The 25,014-nt window shown below is 35.5% G+C and overlaps 1 protein-coding gene across 3 annotated transcripts in view; it reads left to right on the forward strand.

Moving 5' to 3' along the window:
• The first annotated feature begins 578 nt into the window (after nt 1-578).
• Nucleotides 579-25,014, forward strand: part of ZNF804B (zinc finger protein 804B) — a 590,375-nt gene continuing 565,939 nt past the window's right edge. Inside the window, exons 1-4 of one of the 3 annotated variants that reach the window (XR_008625892.2) lie at nt 579-8,888; nt 9,337-12,850; nt 13,702-13,769; nt 14,891-16,192. Coding sequence is in view for 1 of the 3 variants with exons in the window: in XM_055114657.2 (XP_054970632.1) it covers nt 10,349-10,456 (108 nt within the window). In the remaining 2 variants the exon portion in view is untranslated. The other 2 variants (XR_008625888.2, XM_055114657.2) reach the window with 2 other exon arrangements.

The raw sequence follows: 25,014 nt of genomic DNA on the forward strand, positions 1-25,014 counted from the left end.
GACTGTAACCAAATTCTATTCCATAACCCTTATATGAATCTGCTTCTGATTGGCTGTAAAGGGGATAGCATTGATTTGGACCACGACTTTCTATTTGGGCTAGAAAAGTGTATGGGACCTTGTGCCCATTTTCTTTACTTGTATCAAGTGGTGACCAGTATACAGATGGTCCCCCAGTTAGGATGGTTTGACTTAAAATCTTTTTACTTTCAAATGTATAATATTATGAAAGTGATACCATTAAGTAGAAACTGTGCTTTGAACATTCATACACTTATTCTGGTCTTTGTTTTCAGAACAGTATTCAATAAATTACATGATATAGCCAATACTTTATTATAAAATAGGCATCATATTAGATGATTTTGCTCAACTCTAGGCTAATGCAAGTGTTCCGAGCACATGTAAGGTAGGCCAGACTAGGCTATAATGTCTGGTAAGTCAGGTGTGTTACATGCATTTTTGACTTACAATATTTTCAATTTAGGATGAGTTTCTCAGGCCATAACCCCATTGTAAGTTAATTAGTATCTGTACTGATCTTCCATCTCTTTGCTTGTGGCAAGAGATGGCATAAATAAATACATAAACTTAGATTGGTCATGAGGAAATAAAACAAAACAAACACCAGAGAATCAGGTAGTTGGACATGAACTGTATTCTCAGCTTGAATGACTCTAAGCATATTGTTCCTTCTTTGTGCCTTGTTTCTTTTGTTCAACTTGATGTCCATGAAATTCATTCATTTTCTTTTGTGTAGCAGTTACTTGCTTTTATTGTTATCTAATATTTTACTATATGAATATACCACAGTTTCTATCCATGCTATGGTTGAGGAACATTTGGATTGTTTCCATTTTGAGGTTTCTATGAATACTTCTTCAATAAACATTCTTATATGTGTATTTTGGTGATCACCTGCATGCACACATGGCATGGAATTGCTGGGTCATAGGGTATGTGAGTATTCAGCTCTAGGAGATGTTGTCAACAGTTTTCTGGAATACTTGCACTAATCTCAGTACATGCTATATGAAAGTTTAAATTATTTTTCATCCTTGCCAACACTTAGTACTCTTAGTCTCTTTAATTGTAGCCATTCTGTTGGATGGGTCTTGCTATCTCATTGACTCTTCAGTGTACCTCTCAAAGAGTTTTTATACAGACACACACACACACACCCAAGATAAACATACAGAGCGTTGACAGCATTCAAGAACACTCTCTTGTATCTTCCTAGTCAGTATAACTCTATCTCTTCCTAGTCAATATACCTCACCCAAGAAATAACAGCTATCCCAGCATCCATCAACATAAATTATTTTTGTCTGTTCTTGAATTGCATGTAAATGAAATGACAGTTTGTAGCCATTTGTGTCTCAATTCTTTTGCTTATTTTTATGTCTATGATATTAATATGTGTTAAGATATGAACATTGCAAGCAAGTTTTATTTTATATTGCTGTGTAATATTCCCTTGATTGATATATTACATTTTATTTTTCCCCTCTTTTGATCATGGACACTTGCATTGTTCCAAATTTTGGCTATTGGGAATAAAGCAGCTATAAATATTCCTATGTGTGCCTTTAGTGGGTATAAACACTCATTTATGTTTACTGTTTTTCTAGGAAAAGGATTGCTGGTCATGGAATAGATAATATAAGTTTAGCTTTACTAGATATTGCCAAGCAGTTTCTCAAATGAGTTTTTCCAACTTAAGTATTTTTTCTATAACAGCAATTAATTTATTGAGAAAAGAGGACCAGGAAGATTTCAGTTTATTTTTAACATTTCATTCTTAATTTTATTTTATTTAAATTGACAAAATTGTATATACTTGTTGTGTACAACATAATATTTTCAAATAGAAATACATTATGGAATGCTAAAAGGAGCAAATTAATATATGCATTACCTCAGTTATCAGTTTTGTGGTAAGAATATTTAAAACCCATTCTCAGCATTTGTCAATACTAAAATTTGAAATTAGATCCTTATGTCATATTATATAGAAAAAATCAGATTAGTAAATGTAAGACCCAAAACTATAATATAAAACTACCAGAAGAAAACATAAGGGAAAAGCTCTGTGGCACTGATATGGGGAATGATTTTTGTGGCTATAACCCCCAAAGCACAGGCAACAAGTAAATGGGCAAATGAGATTACATTAAACTAAAATGCTTCTGAACAGCAAAGGAAATAATTAAAAAGTAAAGAGACAACCTATGGAATGAGAAAAATATTTGCAAACCGTATGTCTGATAAAAACTTAATATCCAAAATATATAAGGAATTCAACTTAATAGGAAAAAAACCCGAATAACTTGATTAAAAATTGGCAAAGTACTTGAATAGACATTTCTCAAAAGAAGACTTACAAATAATCAACAGGTAGATTAAAAAAAGGCTTTACCTTACTAATGATCAGGGAAATGCAAATTAAAACCACCATGAGATATCACCTACACCTATTAGAATGACTATTAACAAAAAAGGCATAAGATAACAAATGTTGGGGAGGATGTGAAGAAAAGGTACACTGTTGGCGAGAATGGAAATTAGTACAGTCACTATAGAAAACAGCATGGAGATTCCTCAAAGAATTAAAAATAGAGCTACCATATGATGCAGCAATCCCAGTCCTGGGTATATACATCCAAAGGCAATAAAATCAGTATGTTAAAGAGATAACTGCACTCACATGTTTATTGCATTATTCACAATAACCAAGAAATTGAATCAACTTAAGTGTCTGTCAGTGGATGAATGGATAAAGAAAATGTGTTATACATACACAGTGGAATATTATTCAGCCATAATAAAGAAGGAAATTCTGTCATTTGTGACAACATGGATAAATCTGGAAGACATTATGTTAAGGGAAATAAACTAGGCACAGGACAAATAGCACGTGATGTCACTTACATGTGGAATCTAAAAATGTTGATCTCATAAAAGTAGAGAGTAGAATAGTGGTGACCAGAGGCTGGAGTGGTAGTGGTTGTGGGCAGTTGGTGAGATGTTGGTCAAAGGATACAGAGTTTTAGATAGGAGGACTAACTTCAAGAGATCTATCATACAGCATGTTTTTCCAATTTAAACTCCCACCAGAAATGTGAGATAATTCCACATCCTGGTCATCATTTTGTAGTTTGGTCTTTTTAGTTTTAATCATTCTGAAGGGTGGGTTGAGATTTGTCATTGCTTTTAAAATTTGCATTTCTCTGATGAAAAAATATATTGAGCATCTTTTCTTATGCTTCATATTAAGAGTTTCAATATCCTCTTTTGTGAAGTGCCTTTGAAGTTCTTCTTTTCTTTTTTAATGTTTTTCTTTATTATTGATTTGTAGGAGTTCTTTATATTCAAGATATAAGTTCTTTATATTCAAGGCATAAATTCTTTATTGTATCTCTATATTGTCTGTATGTTTTCCCAGTGCAGTTTGCTTTTTCATTTGTGATCAAAAGAAAAACCACAGTATATAAAAAAAAGATACTGTTAGTTACCAGTATTTAAATATTAGGAGGATTTATAGAAAAATCTGGATTTTTAATTTCTTTTAAAGTAGTAGGAGGATCCTGCAACATTTTGCTTGAGATCTCATATACCTTAGGCTGCATGGTAGCTACTCCCATGAGATGCCTACTATGGTCCCTGTTGCTTCCTACACCAACCTACTTCACAGGTTCATAATACCAGCCCAGTCCTGTTGGTGCCTAGTGTGAGAGCCTGATCTAAGGTCTCCCTTTTTTTAATTTATGAGCTGTACCTACCAGAGTTTTTTGCCTGACAGGTTCAATAATTTAAGGGACAACAAAGGTCCCTTTTGGATGATACATACTTAAGAATGCCAAATCTCTGACTACCAAGTAATAAAAACTTTAATGTAATTGAATGCATAGTTTTTACAATAATTCATTTTTCAAGTGGCAGGATATAAAGCATCATATCTGGGAGGAGAAGTTGAGACTTTAAATAGAGAAAGTGAGAATTTAATAATAGTGGAATTAGCTTAAATAGAGTTTAAATAGTAGAATCAGTGGAATTTGATTAGATGTTTCATAGGATGCAGATGTAAAAAGGCAAAAATATCATAACCTAAATTTCAGAATTTGTCCTATATATGTGTGTTCATATATATACATATATGTATATATACACAGATATATATCCCCATATTGCTTTGGGTGTTGGAACCATAGAAGTGGACATAATAGAGAAATTCTCTGCTTTCATGGACTTGTAATTCAAAAATAATAAATCAATACATAAATGTACAAGCAAATATTAAAATATACAGTAGTTTAAGCTGCTAAACAAGTTTTTATAGTAATCAAGACAGTATGATATTTGTGAAAGAATAGACAAATAGATCAATTGAATTGAACACAGCCCAGAAATAGCTCACACAAATGCAGTCAATTGATCTTGGACAAAAGAGGAAAGGCAGTTTAATGGAGAAAGTATAGTCTTTTCAACAAATGGTACTGGATCAACATGAAAAAAATTGAAAAAGAATCTAGATACAGACTTTCCATATTTATAAAATTTAACTCAAAAAGGATAATAGACTTTGCCCTTTACTTTTAAGGGCAAAACCATAAGACCCTAGAAGAAAATACAGAGAAAAATCTAGTTGGCCTTGGGTCTGGTAATGACTTTTTAAATAGAGCACTGAAAACATGATTCAGGAAAGAGAAAATTGGTAAGTTGAACTCAAATTAAAAATATCTGCTCTGCAAAAGACACAGTTGAAAGAATGAAAAGATCAACCATGGATGTGGAGAAAATAATTGCAAAACATATCTGATAAAGGATTGGTATCTAAAATATAAGAACTCTTAAAAGTTAGCAACAGTGAAACAAACAACTTAATTAAAAATGGGCAAATGACATGAACAGATAATTCAGCAAAAAAGATACATAGATGGCAAATAAGCATACTGAGATGTTCAACATCATAAGTCATTAGGAAATTGTGAATTAAAACAACAGTGCAATGCTATTACATATCCATTTAAATTGTCAAAATCCAAAACATTGACAACAATAAATGTTGATGAGCACATGGAACAAAAGGAACTCTCATCCACTATTGGTGGGATTGAAATATGGCACAGTCACATTGGGAGACAATTTGGCAATATTTTACAAAACTAAACCTAAGATTCAGCAATTGTATTTCTTAGCATTTAGCCAAATAAGTTGAAAACTTATGTCCACACAAAAACTAGCATATGAATGTTTTATAGCAGCTCTATTCATAATTGCCATAACTTCAAAGTGACCAAAATATTAATCAGTAGGTAAATAGATAAACTGTGGTGCATTAGTTTCTTAGGGATGCGGTAACAAAGTATCACAAATTGGGTGCCTTAAACAACAGAAATTAATTGTAACACAATTCTGGAGGCTAGAAGTCTGAAATCAAGGTATTGGCAGGCTTGGTTCTTCTGAAGGATAATTTGTTCTTTGTCTCTTTCCTAACATCTGATGGTTTGCTAGCAATCTTCTGGCATTCTTTGGTTCATGGCATTGGCTCATGGCATAAGGACTACAATCTTCGCATGACATTCTCCTTGTGCCCCTGTCTCTGCATTCAAATCCTTCCCAAACCTTTTTTTTTTTTTTTTTTTTGGATAATGACAAGAGTCATTTTGGATTAGGGTCCATCCCAATGACATCACTTCAACTTGATCATCTGCAAAAACCATATTTCCAAATAAGGTAGCATTCACAGGTGATAAGGACTTTGCCATTTTAGGTGGGGGGTGCAGAATTCAACCCCTAACATAGTGTAATATTATTTGTTAACAAAAATTAAGGAGATAATCAAGCCACTAAAAAGATATGGAAGAAACTTAAATGTCTGTTGCTGAATCAAAGAGGCCAGTGTGACAGAGCTAACTATTGTATGATTCCACCTACACAACATTCTTGAACAGGTAAAATTAAGGAAAGAGTAAAAAGATCAGTGGTTGCCAAGGATTCAGAGGGAGACAGGGAAGGATGAACAGATGGAGCACAGGGAATATTAGTGCTGTGAAACTATTCTGTATGATACTGTAATGGTTAATACGTGTTGTTATACATTTGTCAAAACCTGTAGACAAAGAGTGAACTCTAATGTAAACCATGAACTTTTGTTCATAATATTATATCAACATTGGGTCTTCAATTGTAACAATGTACTACATAAATGCAAGATGTTAATAATAGAAAAACCTGTCTGCTGGGGCAGTAAGGGGATATAGGATCTCTCTGTACTTTCTGTTCAATTTTTCTGCAAACCTAAAACTGCTCTAAAAAATAAAGTCTATTAATTTATTTAACAACAACAAAAAAAAGTTCCAGGTTCTAAGTAGCTCCATTAGCTTCATTGGTCAGAAGGAAGGGCCTCTCTGAAGAGACAACCTTTATATCTGACCTGAAGGACAAGAAGATGTTTCCCTTGTGACGTGCAGATAGGAGGATTTCTAGTAAAAAGAAGAGCTGGAAAAGAGACTCTGCAGTGAAAAGCTGCATGTGCCTGAGGAACACTGTGAGGAGCACAGGGATTTCCCAGGGGAAGGCAGAAGAAGGAGGCAGACAGGCACTTGATCAAACAGGACTTTTAAAACAGAGTATAGTTTGGATTTTATTCTGAGCGTGATATGAAATCATTGGATGGCTAAATAGCAATGTACTAGGATATAATATATTAAAATAAATATCACTATGGCCTTTGGATATAAAGAATAAATTGTGTATGGGGGCAACACTGAAGGCAGGAAGGCTGGTTAGGCAGATATTACAATGGCCCAAGCAGAAGATAATACTGGTTTGGACTAAGGTGGAGGCAGGGGATATAGAGGTGTGGGGTGTATTTAAGATATGTTGATAAAGGTAATAGAAGAGAGGACTTCTCACTGTGTCAGTCATCTATGACACAGCTATGAATCTGGAAATACATGGAAATATCAACTTCGTTACAGGCTGAAGTCCATGCCCTTTGCCATTCACATCCTCTTCCATGGAATGAGGACTCAACAGATAAAATATTGTTTTAAATAAATGGACCTTGTGAAATTGCACATGATATTTGCTTTTCATAATGTTTGCTGTAATAGAATTTTACTCATATCTAAAACTCATTTAGCATAGACTTATTTCTAATTTTCTTTCACTTTTCACTGAAAATTTTTAATTACTGGAGTTGGAAAGAAAGTATCTCTTTTAGTAGAGAGAAAAGTTAATACAACTGAGCAACTTGATATCTTTAGCAACTATGTAAATAAATATACACATCTTTCTTTTATTTACATTTGGTGAGCCACATTTAAAATATATGCTAGCAAAAATGGGGAGTTGTGAAATATGACGACACCACACTGATAGATATCAGTCACAATCTGGCAACGAAAAGAAGGGAGTTGCTTTCATTTTCTGTTTGTTTTTAGAATTATTCTTAAAACTAGATAAATGTGACAATTGTGTCAATTTTTTGCCTCAATATTTTAAGATGAATGGCAAAAATTAGAAAAGGACAACCTAATGCTTAAAATATGGCAAATGAACAAATTCTGTATTATCCATTTCTAAAGGAAAAATATTTTGAAATTTAAAAATTTTTAAGAAATTCAGCAAAATTACAGTAGTCTTTGAAACATTACTATAAAAAGTAGATTATTTTGTTTCCTCTGGGAAAAACTCAAATAGACACAGGATAATGGTCTAATGAACAAGAATGTCAGGATAGCTAACAAGTACTTTGAATAAGATATAAAACAGAATAGGGTGTGTTTGAATTTTATATTTTGATTAATCTTATCCATCCTTCCATTGTATAAAAATATGGCTGATTCATAAAAATAATTAAGCAGTATTAGGAAGTATATTTGCTCAATGAAGAAGACATAGTACCCTTGGGCTGTTATTTACAGAAATGAGGTCATTCATCTTTCTAATCCATTCTAAGTTGCTTATGCCTTGGTCCTCAATGCTGTTTGCTACCTACATTTATTTATCCAGAGTAAAATAGTAGCTATCAACTGAGCCACACTATCTTCTTCAAAAATTCCATTTTATTCATTTTTTGGTCAATATTTCACCTATTTTTGAAGTTTTACTATTTGCAAATACATTGTTTTCCTTGTATAAAATATATCTAATGTCTATACATGAATTAATATTACTTGTTCTCAGCTTCAGGAAACACTTTACAGCTGTAAGTTGAACAAACACTACGTTGTTAAACATGCCATTGATGTGGTGTTAAATACATCAATAGAAAGGAGAAGATGGATCTGTTGCATCTGCTGCCACTGCTCTATAAATTTATTTTTATTTCAAAAGTTCTTACCAACAATTTATTTAAAATAAACAATTCCTAAGATTTACATTGCACTATCCCAGTTTCAGTAATTTTTATTCTGAAGGTTTGCAAGGAATTGGCATTTTTACCTTATATACTCAGAAGCTTTGCAAACACTTTAAAAGACTATATAAAACCTTTAAAATGAGAAGTACATCTATGTATTTTTTAAATAAAATATTAAGGATATTAAGCCATTGTAATGATGTAAACAAAAAGTCAAGCTTTTATTGGGTAGTTACAAAAGTTATAGTTAGATTCTTTTTTGTTCCTTTTTTGCTTAAGAATTTTATGAGTTGCCTGAATAGGAAAAATTAAATTAACAGTTTTTTTTTTTTCCTTTTAACCTGTTTCTGCTTTTGTGTCAATGTCAACCGGGATGCGAATGGGGCATTGTGGGAGACAGGAGAGGACAACACTGGGGAGAATTCTCAGCACATTGGCGGTAGCCTTTCAATTCCAGCGCTGAAGCAACAGACTGAGAGGAAGTGAACCTTTACCTTCTCCCAGGCACAGACAAGGCGAGGTGAGGCAGAGATGGATTGCAGAACCGCATTAAGCAACCGCGGGGTGGAGGAGAGTGCAGGGTGTCTCCAAACCCTGGGAGGGCTATCTTCTCCTTTCAGAGCACATTTCTGCCCAGGTCTTTTTATTCTCAGTGCAGCTCGCTCCCTGGTGGCTTAAATTACGGTAAACGAAATAACGTCCGTTAAAAACCACTTCTGAGAGGGGTGATTATTGGGGGTTTTGAAAGCACAGAGGTCTTATAGAGACCAAAAATATGTGCCTCGCTAAGATACAGAAAGGCTTGTAAGTGAATCTTCATAACTCTGGGTACGTGCATGTATATGCACATATACGCATGCATGTCTCGTTTCTATACCTTATATAAGTTTTCTGCCCAAAACTTTCCTCGTCCGTGCGTTCCCTACCACGGCGCATCTAATCTGTCTGCCCTATTTGTGGCTGCACAGCTCATTCTTGCAACCGGCTGGGGAGCTGTTGCTTCTGCCAACGCCGCCGTCAGCCAGAGCGCTGAAGAAAAGCTGAAGGCCAGCAGGCAACGAAAGAGTAAAGAAAACGCTCTCCTCCTGCCCATCTCCTCCACCACGGCCTCCCCAGTCCTGCCAGGTGACTCCCAAACAGTGGAAAGTTGGCTCAGAGATAGGGCAGAAGAACCGGGGGGCTGGGCGGCTGAGGCCGGGAGGTGGGAGAGGCGGGTCCCGCAGCCCCGAGAGCCCCCCCGCGGCTGCCGCGGCAGCTGTCACCTCCTGGCCTCGCCCCACAGCACACCTGAGCCTCCTGGGCAGCCCCGAGCCCACAGCTCCCAGCAGCGGCGCTAACTGCCCTCCTCAAGCACAGGTCGCCGCGTCCCCAACTCCCTGTCCTCACCCCGGCCCGCCCGTCTCCTCCTCCGCCCTCTCCCGACTGCAGCGGGGGCAGCGCTTTGGCGCTCCCAAGGACTCCCCGCCACTCTCCCCACAAAGGCAGCGGCGGCGGCGGCGGCTGCTGCTGCTGGATCTTCACACTGCAGCCAGCAGCCCAGGACGCCCCCGGCCGGACGATGGGTACCCGCGCCTGAGCATCCCCCGGGCAGGCGCCAGGCGCGAAGGCACGGGGCGGGAGGAAAGGGGCGGGGGAATTCCTGATTCCCTGGTGGACCCTGGAAGTTGTCCTTAAATAAATATATCGCTGGCCCGCGGTTGAGCAGCCACCTCGTCAGAGCAGCATGTGGACTGGCTCGCCGGGTCCCCTCCGTGCTCTGTGCTGTCGCCGCCGCCGCCTCTGTCAGAGCAGCAGCTGTCGGCAGCAGGAGCCCCGCACGGGGCGCGGAGCAGGGACGCGCTGCCACCGCCTCCCCCTGCGTCCTGCTGGCCGCGTCTTCTCGGGAGGTGGTAGTCGCTGTTGCCGCTGAGAAACCCGCCCGCTTTCCACGGCTGGTCGCCTGGTGAGGAGTTGAGACTCTGCGCCTCTGCCCGGACCCACATGGCTTGTTACCTGGTCATCAGTTCGAGACATCTCAGCAATGGGCACTACCGGGGCATTAAAGGAGTCTTCAGGGGACCCCTCTGCAAGAACGGATCTCCCTCTCCGGTAATGTGCGCGCGCACACACATACATACACAAACATTCCAACTCAACACAAACAAAAAGATATTGAGAGATAGTATCCTGATACAATGAGTAGGTGGTGGACATCTAAAACGTATACCTTATCCATAGGTATGGAGATACATCGTGTCCGTTTATACAATTTATTGACAGACTGTGACACAGAGAGGGGTGTGTATTTACATGTGTATTTTCAATTCAGTCAGTAGGATCTATAGTGCTATGGATGTAAATATTTACTGAATGCAGTTAACTGCAGGGCTCGGAAGGTAGCTCCTCTGTGCTATGTCAACTTATGAATCTGCTGATTTGAGCAGTGTAGAAAGTTTGAGTGGCACGTTATAATGTGCTTTTGTAAAGTCATCAGTTGAGATTAGTTTAATAATGCTACTGTTACTTTGTGAGAAAAACTCAAAGATTTTCCCTCAAATCATTGGCAAAAGGAAAGTTATAGGTAGTGAAAACTTGATTATATCTAATGCTCAACTATGCACATTCTTTAAGGGGAAGTAAAAGAATTCTTTATGGAAATCTGAATTGGATAATTTATTGTATAATATACAAATATATTAACATGCAATTAACGTGATTGCTTTTTAACTTAGTAAACTATTCAATTTAGTTACTATTCAATTTATTCACATTCTTTTTATAAAATAATTTCATCCAGATTATATGAGTTAAATACATTATTAATTCATTTATTGGTACATGCTATTATGTTTTAAGGCTCCAAATATGTTTCAAGAAAATGTGTGTGAATGTGTATGTGTGTGTAATTTATATATATATAATAAATATATATATAATAAAAAATATATATATATATTAGTTTTGGACTACTAGTGACTAAGTATCCAAACTTAAAGACCAACTTTTGAGGTTTCATATAAAAAACAGTATTTAAGTCTGTATGATATCAAGAGGGAAAACTGAAATTGCCCAACTTTAATTTTTTTATGTTTGATATTTTCCATCATGGTTTAATGCTTCTTTAGCATGAATTATTCAAAACTGCAACATATTATAAAAGCCTTTGATTATTAATAAATGCTATATGTAATTTACATGAGAAATCTAAGATCAGAAAGTACAGGTGCCCAGAGATATCACTAGGATTCCTCATGACAAACCATTCCTTCACATGCTTTTATGTACTATAAAAAGTGGGTTGTTGCAACTGCTCCCCCCAACAACTGTATACAGTACTGAGTCAGAACTGCTAGGTGGAAAATACTGTTTGTATAAGTACTTAACAATTAAACTCACAGGGTTAGCAGGCACTTGCAGAGTTCTAGTTTAATAAAGCCCACATTCAGTCCCTCTAAGTAGCAGGTCTGAATCTTTCCCATTTGTAAAGATTCTCAGAATTGGAGTTCCTGCAGTCTCAGCAAACCACTTTAATGTTTAACAACTCACAGTGCCAGGAGAATCTTTCTTACAGCCAACTTAAATCCTTTAAATTCTTCTTTAAGTCTATTTCATCTAGAAAACATACAATGTTCTGCCTTTTCTCATAGGTATTATTTTTCAGCGCTTTGGTAATCTCCGTGCCTGTCTCCCTCGCCCTCCTTTTGGTTATGGAAAACTAAATTGGGTAGTGCATTGTACTGTTTGTGCCTTAAGACTTCTCAGTATAAAGGGAGAATTGCTTCATAATCTTACACAGTTTAGTTCTATTCAAGTTGGTTAGACTATGGTGTTCATCTTCCCAAATCTGTAGGGCTTGCAGAAGAATTTCTGTTACATGGTCAAAAAGTGTCCTTTCTCTCCCACTTTGGTCAGTCATCTCCCAAGAGCCTGACTGACACTATAGAGACTGGATGTGTGAATGCGGATGGGAGAAGACAGCCCATTGACCACATGGCTGTGCTGGTTGACCAGGGTTCACCAGGTACTCCCCACCCTCAGGGCACTATTTTTATTCACTGCTGGGCTGGTTTTTACTAAAGTACAAATTAATTTACTTTGTTATCTAGGATCTACACTTTGACTCACTGGAAGTTTCTCTCCAATATTTATTTACACATTTGGATGTACTTAAATTACATATGCATCATTTAAAAAATCTAAATTAAATGATATATGTACTTTCTCAACACTATTTCATTTACTTGGTCTTCTTTTACATTTTATTATGGAATTTGCATGGCTTTTTCAATATTTGAATAGTTTCTTATGTGAGCTGGGCACTGTGTGAAAATTTGTGTTTATTCATTCTCTATCATTGGCAGGTGGTTGAGATGAGTCTTCCAAGGAGTTGAGGTCCTCTTCCCATTACATAACACTTAGCCTTTCTCCCTAAGGTGAAGTGGATCACTACCTTCCGTGCCTTAGACCCTTACACACTTGAAAACTTTCCTAATCTAGATAAATGTGTGTTTGCCTTCCTTATTAATTAATTGCAAAATATGAAACTGTAAACTGTGGTTATAGATCTTTTTTTAATTCAGCAATACACATTCCCCAGTTATTTTCAGGTTGACATAACTTTATTGATTTTTTTCCTTTAGTATAAATGTTAAACTCAGAGATCCATAAAATACATTCATCTATTTCTTTAAAAAAACATAGCTACTCTGACATTTTTTTTTTTCAAATTTAGTGCCAGGAATGACCTAAAATTGACCTTTACATCAATGACTTTAATTATTTCCACTCACTGAAACTCAGTTTATTTAGTATAGAGATATTCTTAGTTGACTTAACTAACTTTCACTAAGATTTCCAATACTTCAACTTTGGTCTTTGCCCTTTTTATCCAAGTGTCTCTCCTATTACTTTTGCTCCACATTTTTCTGTTTTATTAGAACTGTTTGCATGTAGAACATGGTCTTAATATTCAATAAAACAATTATTGGTTAAGACTACTTTCTACCTCTGCTACAGAAAGGAGAAAGCTACAATCCCTTTTTGACATAATAAGGATTTCTTCTTTTGTAGTTCTGATATTATGGATATCTGATATCTGGATATTATGGATAAAACATTTCACTTTCCTATAGACATAATTCTTCAATTATATAGGTAAAGTAGTTGTGTACATTTATGTTCAAATCACATGTCTGTAAAATCCAAACATGCAATATTAAGCTAAAAGTAAAAAAGAATGATTATATTTATTTCAGAGGATTTAATTTAGAAAACATGTTGAATCATTATATGGAATTGTTGTAATAAATTCTTAATGAGTTATTTGAGAAATAAAGCATTTTACCCCCAAACAGTTTTTGCAGATCAGTAAACTGAAAATCCCAGAGCGAAGTTCACCTTCTATCTTCAAAGTGAAAACATGGTAATGTCTTTTATCTATTGCATCTCTCTTCTTTTTAGAGACTGTGTGTGAAAAAATAGCATACTGCTTTTTAAACCTAATTAAAATGGGAATAATTGAGTGGAGATAGTTTATACTACTTTAAATCCAGGGATATATTAAAGAAAGTAAAAAAAAAAAAAAAGAAAAATGAGAGAGGATTTTATGGTGCTTAATGATAAAAGTCTCTATTTTTAGAAATTGTGCATTTTCTAAATTCTACCACAATTTATACCTATCCCTGACTCTATCTAAACTCTAAAATAATATGACTACATGATGACTTTAAAAATCATTATGAGATACACATATATACATTATAGATAGAAAAATAGATAGATACACATTGCTATCTGTGCTCAAGCCAAAGAAGTTTTTTATATATTATGTTATATAGTCTTCTACCATCAAATATATTAATGGTAAAACTTTGTTTTAATAATTGGGAGCACTTAGGGGACCCAGCAAACCAGTCCACATGGGCTGCTCTGAAAAAGTGGCTGCTCAATTTAATAATTAAATTTAATAACTTAATCAATAATTAAGCTATTCATTGAGAACATAGTCTATAGATTAATTCAGTGTTCATGAACTTCTAAGTTCTATCACCATGTTTGAATTCAATAAAACAAATATCTTCTATGTAATAAGAAAAATATATTTGACTTGACTTTTAGTTATGTAATCTAAAATAGCATCTCAAGTTTATATTCGAATGTAGTGCCGTTAATAGTGAGACTATCATTCGGGATACCTATTGATTACATGTTAATAATAATGGTAGATATATATTTTATCTGTGGTACATATTTAGCTTATTATTACTCTTTTGAAGTTTAGATAAGGTTATATTTCTTAAGAAGTGCTTATTCCTGGGAGCACCATAGTTAGACATCCTGGAATATCTTTTTCTGGGAATGCCTATTGTCTTAATGCATTGGGTATAAAGGAAATTTTGGGGATTGTCATCAAAGTGAAAAATCAGGGTCGCTGAATATTTTATGTTATTTTATCTTAAGTTATATAGCTGATTAAATTGGCTAATAGGAGGATGTGGAATATAAATAAACAAGCATTTTAAATGGACCAACAATCTTCTACAGAATTCCCCTGATAAATTACAAATGTATATCTATAAATGAAAGAAGTTCTAGAAGAGATGAACTACCTTGAAGATACATCCATCCATCCAGAGAACTTCCTAAATGAGGAAATGAGTGCAGTTAAACCCTTGTCCTTTTTTTCTAATGCCTATAATATCTGACTGTGTATATTTTCATTATGCCTAATAAATACACATTAAAGACATTCAAAATTGCTCTTAAAGTGATGCACTTTTCAAGTGCCAAATATAATTATGAAGGCATGCCCTCCTGTAGAGAAGTCACCTGCATCCTCTTCTTGAATTCATGAATGCATAATACTGCCTTTCATGTTGGAATTTTCAGATGTTTTCAATAAAGATGACTTAGTTACAATTCTTATAATACATGTTCTCTTTTTTATGTCAAGTATCATATAAAGCAACCTCCTTTCTTGTAATTGCCTTTACAGCCATTTCTTCTTTCCCCTAACTGATTTCAATAACTTTTTAGTTAGCACCTATGCTAGTTGGTACCTTCCAGAACCTAAACAAATTTGTGTTTATTTGACTTCAGAAAGTTTCCATAGTAAGAAGACTTAAATAGGTATTTGAGCGCTATAATTTTGGCTTTTATTAGATTACACTACATTTATTTCATAATTGAAATTAGAGGGCTCATATACCTTGATTAGTTTCTTTTAGATATATGACTAAAATGAACTCTCTGTTTTAGGTTTCTGCTCCATAATTTGGAACTAAAATAAAAATGAAACATTTTGGTATCATGGGTAGGCTAAATGTGCATGGCATTTAACATAGAACTTAACTATTTGTGACTTAAAAGAAAACATAATGTTAGTTGTAACTGTGAAATTTTTGCTGTATAAAGCGTATGCACTAAAATACATATTTTTATGTGTTAAGTAATAACAGAGCTTGAAATGCCAGTTGGTTTTAGGCTGTGTTGGAAGCAGACAGCAAGAACAATAATATATATCTCAAATAACTATCAAGTGCCTTTCAGTGTGAAGTTGATTTTTTCAAAATACACATTGTCATAATTCTTTGGTATATATGAACATATTTTGTATAAAATAATTTGAATAAAAATTGAAATAAAAATGCTACTTTGCTTGAAAATGCCTTTGGGTTATAACAAATGTAGTTTTTCATAAAAATTCAAGTAGCCCTTATAAAATGACAGCAGAAAAAGCCTTTTGTAGATTGATTTTACAAACCAGGTTTACTTAGAGAATAAGATCTGGAGAGAGAAATTAAATATTTGATATGTTTTCAAGAAAAAGTGTAGTTATAGTGATAATAGCGATATACCAATTCCCAAGTTACATAGTCTCTCTTGTTTTGGAAGTGCTTACTAAACTTGGAAGGAAATTCTGGAAAAATAAATTACTTTCTACCTTAGACAGCATTTTCAGTTGTAGCTAAGACACTCTAAACTTAATTGAAGATAAAAAATACAAAAGAGTATTATGGTGTTTAAATTGGAGAAGGACCTGTAATCCCAGCACTTTGGGAGGCTGAGATATGAGGATCCCTTGAAGCCAGAGCTTGAAGCCAGGTATTCTAGACCAGGTTGGGCAACAAAGCAAGACCCCATTTCTATAAAAGAAAAAAATCAGCTGGGCTCAGTGGCTCATGCCTATAGTCATAGCCACTTAGAAGGCTGAGGAAGGAGGATAGCTTGAGCCCAGGAGCTGGAGGCTGCAGTGAACCATAATAAGGCCACTTCACTGCAGCCCCCAGGCAACAAAGGGAAACCTTGTCTCAAAAATAAATAAATAAAACAGAAAAGGGGGTTTTGATTTGCTTTTTAAAATATTCGCTAATGATATTAATTTTCCTGAGATGACACTCAGATAACATGTATTCAACTAATCTCTTATTTCGTTCAAATTTGATATCTAAATTCTAAACATATACTTCTGAAGAACTGATAATATATTTTTCTCTTCACAGAAAAGGATAACCATATAGTTGAATCATTTTCTTTTCTTCTTTGGCTGGGAGGAAGAGACAAATCTGTGGGTTAGCAAAGGGATAGGAATTGATGTTGGCCTTAAAAGCAACATGATATACCCGTCTCTGCTCATCTCCTGTTCCTAGTCCAGCTCTGATTCTATTTCCAATGACTCTCGTTATTTTTACATTTATATTTTGCTGTTTTAATGTACAAAGTTTCTTTCAGATGACTTAGATCTGTTGTGAAAACAAGTTGGGTTGTAAATCAATAATAAAATATTGAATGTCCAAATTAAGAATGCTACTCAGGATTTTGTACTGGACAGCAATGAGAATGATTCATAGAGATTATTCAGTTTGTTCATTTCTAGCAAGTATAATTAGGACTGCCAGTTTTCTTTTTTTCTTTGACAATTGGCAATTTCCTTTTGGCAAATTTTATTTCACTTTTGTGTGGGTGTAAGAGGCAGAATATAGCTTATTTTGAAATGGATATTGCCAGTTTTTTCTTTTATTAAACAATCTTCTTCCTCTCTATTCTTCTTGCCATCAGTCCTTATTCATTTCATTCACATAATTATCAAGTTTTTCAATATCTTTTTTTGGTTCACACATAAATGTTGGCATATACTTCTAACTCCAGAGATACTAGCCCTCGCGAATGGTAAGAACTACTCTATTCTGTATGCTCTTTCACCCAACCTTACAAGTTTCTCCCCTGTTCACCATCCACACATAACTTTCATCTTTAGTTCAGAATTTACAGCTTTCCCCATATCTCCATTCAGAACCCACCTACCAGTGTTCTTCCCCTGCCCTTCTTCCCACAGCTATTACTCAGCACTTCACTTGTCCTGTGTACTTCTCAGCACCAGACAAATACAGTCAGCTTCCCCTCTTTCCACTCACATATGTCCCTTCCAGTTCTTTATTTTGCTGTGAATAATTATGTTCTCTAACGTCTTCCTTGGCAAGCAAAGGCTATATGCATTTTCTTTTTGTGAATGAAATAAATGCCATATTCTAAACAAAAATGGCCATGGGGCCTCTTTTTTTAAATGACAGGGAGGATAGAGGCATGCCTTAAATTAGACTTGTCCTATTCATTTGCTTCATCTGATATGAAAGGAAGAGGCATGGAGGTGGCCATATTAGTTGCATTCACATTCTCTAAAAACGTTCAAAATCCTTGAATAATATTTTACGTGTAGGTGCATGATCCAGCCTTCACCTACATTTTCAGCTTTCACTGTGTATCCGTCCACATGATTCTAATATTGTCCACTTATACTGAAGAGTTCTTGACTATGACATGTTCGCAGATCTTTCTGCCATTGCAGATGCTGTTCCCTCTGCCCAAAAAATTTTTTACCCTTCATTTGTTGGGCCATATCTTGTATATTCTTACAGACTTAACTAAGGAGTTCAGTCCTGCATTTCCTTTCACAGGTCAAGTGCATCTCTTATAGCCTGCCGTTACATCCATCAATTGCCATCACATCCATTGAAATCCTTGGGGTAAGTCTGCTGTCATCCTTATGTCTGCAAATATTCTGCTTTATTTTACTCAATAAATATCTGTAGAATGAATGAACAGATGTGTGAATAAAAATGAATGATGAACAATATATTATTAGATTCTTCATCATTCAGGACATTCCCACTGATACATTTGACAATAGTGTAGCTGGTATGAGGAATATTGGAAATTTCCACCTAGTCATTGACTTTAATGTTTATCTTATGATTTAAAAACCACTTAAACTTAATGAATTACTGTGAATACCTCTTATGCAATTTCACTGCAAGAAGCCTCCAGAAAATTGGGGCTAGCTCTACAGTTTAGCTATATATTTATATTGAAATTAGTGAAATTTAAGGAAATCTTAAGTATATATTTAGGCATTAAGAACATTAACTCACAAATATTTGGCTAGGCACAGTGGCTCACGCCTTTAATCCTAGCACTTTGCGAGGCCCAGGTGGGCAGATTGCCTGGGCTCAGGAGTTTGAGATCAACCTGGGCAAGATGGCGAAACCCATCTCTACTAAAAATACAAAAAGTTAGCTGGGCATGGTGGCACGAGCCTGTAATTCCAGCTACTCAGGAGGCTGAGGCCGGAGAATCGCTTGAAACTGGGAGGCAGAAGTTGCAGTGAGCCGAGATAGCACCACTGCACTCCAGCCTGGGTGGCAGAGTGAGACTCTGTCTCAGAAAACAAACAAACAAAACTTACAAATATCGATTTTTATGTGTTCAGTTTCTATGATATATTATACCTAAATATATTTCTCTCTCTGGGTATTACTTCTGGCCACTGATAGAGGGACAATATTACATGAGGATCAAAAATGAAGGCCCTGGAGTTAAACCGCCTATTTTCGAATTCTAGTTTTGCCATTGACTAGCAATTTTATAACTTCTCTTAACTTCAGTTTTAACTTCTTCACAGTGGGAAACAATGGTTCCTAATATGGTGTTTTGAGCCTAGTGCTTGACATTCATTGAGTGTTCAGTAAACATTAACAGTGATTATTACTCAGATTGTGTGTGTTGATATGTGTGCATGCATATATACACCTGATGTTGTAGTGGGGGAAAACTTCCAACAAGTTTTATCAAACTCCAATTGGGATAATTATCCTTGTCTTAGTTAATTTAATGATTTCAATAGAAAATAAATAGATTTCAATGGAAATTTAATTAGTATAAATATGTTCCCTTTTGTCCTGGTGGTAGGTCCACAAAGAAGATTTTTCCATAGAGAATTTTTTCCCCAGTTAGAATTTTTTAGAATGCAGACTATTCTACTGATGGATTAAGTGGTCACTGTTTTCATGGCAATGTTTATCACTTTAAGATCTACCAAGATCATTTGGTCAATTGCTTTAGGTATAATTTAGTGTCTCCTATCAATCCAAATTGCAGAGTGCTTTATTCTATGCAGCATTTCAGAACATCTTTTGCTGAAGGCCACAAGAAACTGAAGACTGGTATATATAAATTGGTGTAATTCGTACATGAGTTAGTTAAGCCATATTTTTTCATTGGTGGCATATTTAACAGCTTCTGATAAATGAATTACAAGTTAGGAACTTGATCATTTCTTTCCTATTTAGGAGTTTATAGGAGGTACATAAGAAGAAGGAAAAATAGTGTTTTCTAATCTTTTCCTTTTTTTTGAAAGAGAGACAATAATTCCCTGACCAACGACCACTGCAGCCTTTGAGATAGCAACATCCTGGAAAAGCCACAGGGTGGTTGTTTCATAATTGTTAAGAATCTCCAATTGCCTGAGTTTATCAGTCACATACTTTTCAGCAAGCTTTTGTTAGCAATTGTCCCTTCTCAGGCCCGTTAGGATGGGACCACAGTATGTAAGAGAAGCTTGGTCTTCTTCTAAATAATAAATTTTATCTAAAATATTTAGTCATCTAGGGTAGACATACAGAAAGAAAGTAATACTCTTAGGAGTGAAGAGAATCTGTTTATTTTTATGGTCAGTTTCTTAATCCAAATAAACTTTTTATCAGTTGTTAATAGATAGTTAAATTCTTTGCCTTATTTATAGAATATAAACATTGGAAAGACCCTTAGCAATCTAGGTTCATTTACCAATCTATATTTTAACTATATCGCTATGGTAGGCAGATTAATGATATCCCCAAAGATGTTTATATTTGAGTCCCCAAACCTACAAATCCAATATCTTACATGACAAAAGGGACTTTCGGGTTATGATTGAATTAAAGAGGATGAGATGATTATCCTGGATCACACAGTGGGGTCCAACTTAATCACAAGGGTCATAAGAGGGAGGCATGAATGTCAGAGAGAAAGCTTTGAGGATGCTATGCTTCTAGGTCTGAAGTTAGAGGAAGAAGTCACAAGCCAGGGAATGCAAGTGACTTCTTGAATCTGGAAAGGGCAAGTAAATGGATTCTCCCATAGAGGCTCAAGAAAAATCACAGCCTTACTAACATGTTGATTTGTGCCCAGTGGAGCTTCTGACCTAGAGGACTATAAGATAATAAATTGATGTTGCATTGAGCCAGTAAGACTGTTAATTCAACTTCACTCAACCTTAACATGGATGAATATTTCCAATGGTGTGGGAGCTCTCTGCTTATCAAGGTGATTTCTTCTCCTGTGAGATGAGTGAATTAATGCCAGTCTCCTGTCTCTGCCCAAATGTCCCTTTCTCCTTCTTTCTTTTACCCACTGGACTTCAGTGTGCCTTTTTGAAGCAAGAGTGTAGGGAAACAAGAAGAGCTCTCTGTTCAACATAATATCCCTTTAAATATTCAGAGACAGCTGGTAAATTTCATTGTTAAGACATAAAAGGGACTGAAACATTTGTGAGAACAAAGAACATCCTATGCAATGTATATCACTTGCATTATTTCCTTATAAGTTGAAATTTATGCAATTCAAAATGCTTTACTACACATTTTAATGTAGTGCAGGTTTGAAATATAACATACTGATGGTTCTTATATTCTTGATAAGGTGGTAAACTCAGTACAACACTATCATATATTAAAAATACTGTTCACATTTTTAAATATTGCCTACTTTACCCAGATGTTTCCCTGTCATACCATCTACATCCTGTATCCAGAGGGTAAACAGAAAAATCATATCATTTTAAAGGGATATTTTAAGGCTTTCTCTTTTGGTTTTTTACTCTTCTGCTTACAGATTTGTGAATTCGTAGGGAAAAAAGCATTAGTTTTAAATAAAATGTGATGTATGAATTGAAGTAATAGCTATAATTTCATAAAATAAAAAAATTCTATTCTAGACATAGTGGCATATAAATGGAAACTTATTTTTAACTTTTGTATTAAAGAATAAAATAGTATATAAATTATCACTAATCATATGTGTACAGCTTTTTGATGCCACGAATGTGAACAGAGAACAGTACAGGCCCTGGAAGTTTTATTTTAAAAATTAATATTAAAAGGAATTTTAGTAAAGAACACACCGATTTGCAGCTCAATTGACAGCAAACTATTGAAATAAAGCCCTCATTTCTGGGTGCAGATAGGTAACTGGACAACGTCTCTGTTGCTTCACTTTTCTGTTTCACTTTGACTGGCCAAAGCAAACTTACTAACCACTTGAAACAATTAAATAAGAGAATACTGATTAGGCACAAATGAATGGATTTATGCTAATAAAACATATATATTATATGAAGAGTGACATCTGTGAAGGATTTCATTATCTTTTCCTCAATATTACATGCCAATTTTCAAAGATCTGATCATCATGTAGATTTAGAACTGTTTTGCAAGTGGTTAGGAATGGCCCTCTGTTGAGTTTTCATTACTTGAGAGGAGATGTGAATTATGTATTTAATGGCAAGACAGCAATAAATGATTAAAGGAAAGAAACCTGTAGCTTGGACTTCTCACAAAAATGAAATTTATGCGCAAATAATATGTAAACTTTATTACAAAAGTTGTTATACTTCCACAAGCATGCATGAAGATAAAATACAAATCTTTGTCACTATGGAAACAGGGTTATTGCCAAGAAGATTGTAGATAAAGCCCAAACAATGCTGATTTAAATGAATTTAAATAGATTTAAAGAATTGATCATGTATTTTAAACCACGTTTAATGTTCTTCTTTCAATATTCATGTGCTACATACTATATGTTTAGGAAGTGTGTATAATATCCCTGGAAGAATCCTTGGTGACCACCACTGATGATTTGCTTTCCTGTCATCATTGAAAGAAGATTTGTGAAATTGTGTTACAAAAAACCCGTAAATCTTCTTTATGTGTTTCTTCCAATAGTAGGTCACTTTACTGTGGATTTGTTGTTGTTTTTGTATATCACACTGTGTTTAAATCTCTATGATCATCAGGTTGCATTCCACCCCTGAAGTGACAGGGCAAACCAGTCCTCCACAGGGAATAGAGAAGGTGAGAAAGCACAGTTAAAGAGAAATGATAATTGGCCTAAAATATTCATAAGGAGTGGACTTGGGTGGATTTATATAGTACATAAGCATCCCTAAGTCTGAAGGTCTTAGAAGTAGACCAAATCCATAGTAACTGGAATACAACATGTGATCTGATTGTATGACAAATTTGGGTACATGAAGTTCTAAATTCTTCATTAAGTCATGAATATTAAGCTAGCCCTAGGATTTAATTTCTGATCTTGATGAGTGCTGTTTCATGAGGCAAGGAAAGAACTGCAAACTCAAAATTTCTTACTCCCGTGTTTGGAAACAACTCAGTAGTACTTGACCAGTGTATTTCAGGTGGTGGTTGCTTTATTTTTAAAGCTATGATATCCTTTGTTCAAAGGAAATTCTAGGAGCCAGGCAAAATAGTCATAAGCAGAACTACTTTATTTAAAGGTGGGGGGAAGGTCTTGAATAGTGAAAGCTTCTTCCTTTTCCTCTGTATCTGCGCAGGAAATGTGCTTTTGGCATAAGCCCAGAATACTTTGATCTGAATAACACTTAGATGGACCATGAAGGGGAAGCAGCTGCTGTTTCTAAAACATGGTTAAAATTCATACATCTTACCTGGAGTAATTAAATTAGCTATCTGATACACTGCCAATTGATTCCATCTCTAAGTGTTGATTATATATTAGTTTCATTCTGTTTGCAGTTTTTATGAAAAATGTTAAAGTGACTTTGGGAGCTCAGCCCTCAGGAACTCCTGAGTGGGTAAATTCAAGAAAGCACAAGAAATTTTCCCCTGAGCTAAGTGCTCAAGTAGGAGGGGAGGCCCACTTTAAAGAGTAAAGCAGGAATTAGCAGTATGTGTAGCAGAAACCTGGATATAGAACTAACATCTGGAAGAAGCCAAAGAGTTCTAGAATTAAAAACAAAAATATTTCAACTGGGGAGTCCAAGTCATTCATTCATTCATTCATTCATTCATTCATTCATTCTGTCAGTCAGTCAATCAATCATATATTCAACAAGTATTTTTAAGAGTATTTTGTCTGTCAGACACTTGCTGGCCATGTAGCAAAACTGAAAGATAAATCACATTGTGGGAAGAGCAGATATGTTTTCCATAAACCAAATAATCCTGGGAAGTAACACTACTTGGATAAATGACTGTATTAGGTCATTCTTGTATTGCTATAAAGAAATACCTGAGAATGGGTTATGTATAAAGAAAACAGATTTAATTGGCTCACGGTTCTGCAGGCTTTACAGGTAGCATGGTGCTGGCATCTGCTTTACTTCTGGGGAGGTTTTAGGAAGCTTACAATCATGGTGGAAGGTAAAGTGGGAGCCTGCATGTCATATGGCCAGAACAGGGGCAAGAAAGGGGGGTTAGGGAGATGCCACTCTCTTTTAAATGACCGGATCACCTGTGAACTCATATCATGAAGACAGCACAAAGCCATGAGGGATCCGCCCCCGTGATCTGAACACCTCTCACCAGGCCCCGCTTCCAGTACTGGAAATTACAATTCAACATGAGATTTGGGTGGGGACAAATATCCAAACTGTATCAGTGACCAAACTCCTTTGGATAAAACAGAAAAAAGAAAAAAGTGAGGTAAGGGGCATCTGAAATGGATGGACTGAGATAGTTATCTCTGTTGTCATGGGTCAGTTGACTCATGCACAAAGCACTTAGGTCAGAGTTTAAAATTAATTTAGATCTATACAATTCTAAATTTTTATCTAGAGACTTTTCAATTTTGCTCTTTTTTTTTAAGTTTTTTTTTTTTTAATTTTGAAACTTTAGCCACCTCCAAGTGACCAAGGGGATTACAGCAATTGAAAGGCTCCTGTTAATCCTCTTAGTTTGGTTGTGGGGTGCAGCCTATGGGCCAGTACCAAAAGTGTGATCAGCTAGAGGCTGAGGGGATGTTCTAGATGTAAGACTGACAGGAAAGAAAGCATTAGAACACTAGATTGGACCTGGTCTAGTGTGAGGTCCAGAGTACCTCCTTTTCATTGGGTATCTGTGTGTAAGAGAAGCACAGTTGGCCCCTGTCCATAGTGAAGGTTCTGTTTCTACTCTATGGAGAATTCTCTGTTCCTAGTGGTCAATGCCAGACATTTCAATTTAGATGCTGCTAAATGAAAATATACATTAGAGGTATCTATTCATCCTACTAAGTATTTATTCTTCAATGTGAATAAAGGATCTGGAAACAAT

Source organism: Pan paniscus, chromosome 6, assembly GCF_029289425.2.
Source record: "Pan paniscus chromosome 6, NHGRI_mPanPan1-v2.0_pri, whole genome shotgun sequence".
In the NCBI taxonomy this organism is placed as follows: Eukaryota; Metazoa; Chordata; class Mammalia; order Primates; family Hominidae; genus Pan; species Pan paniscus.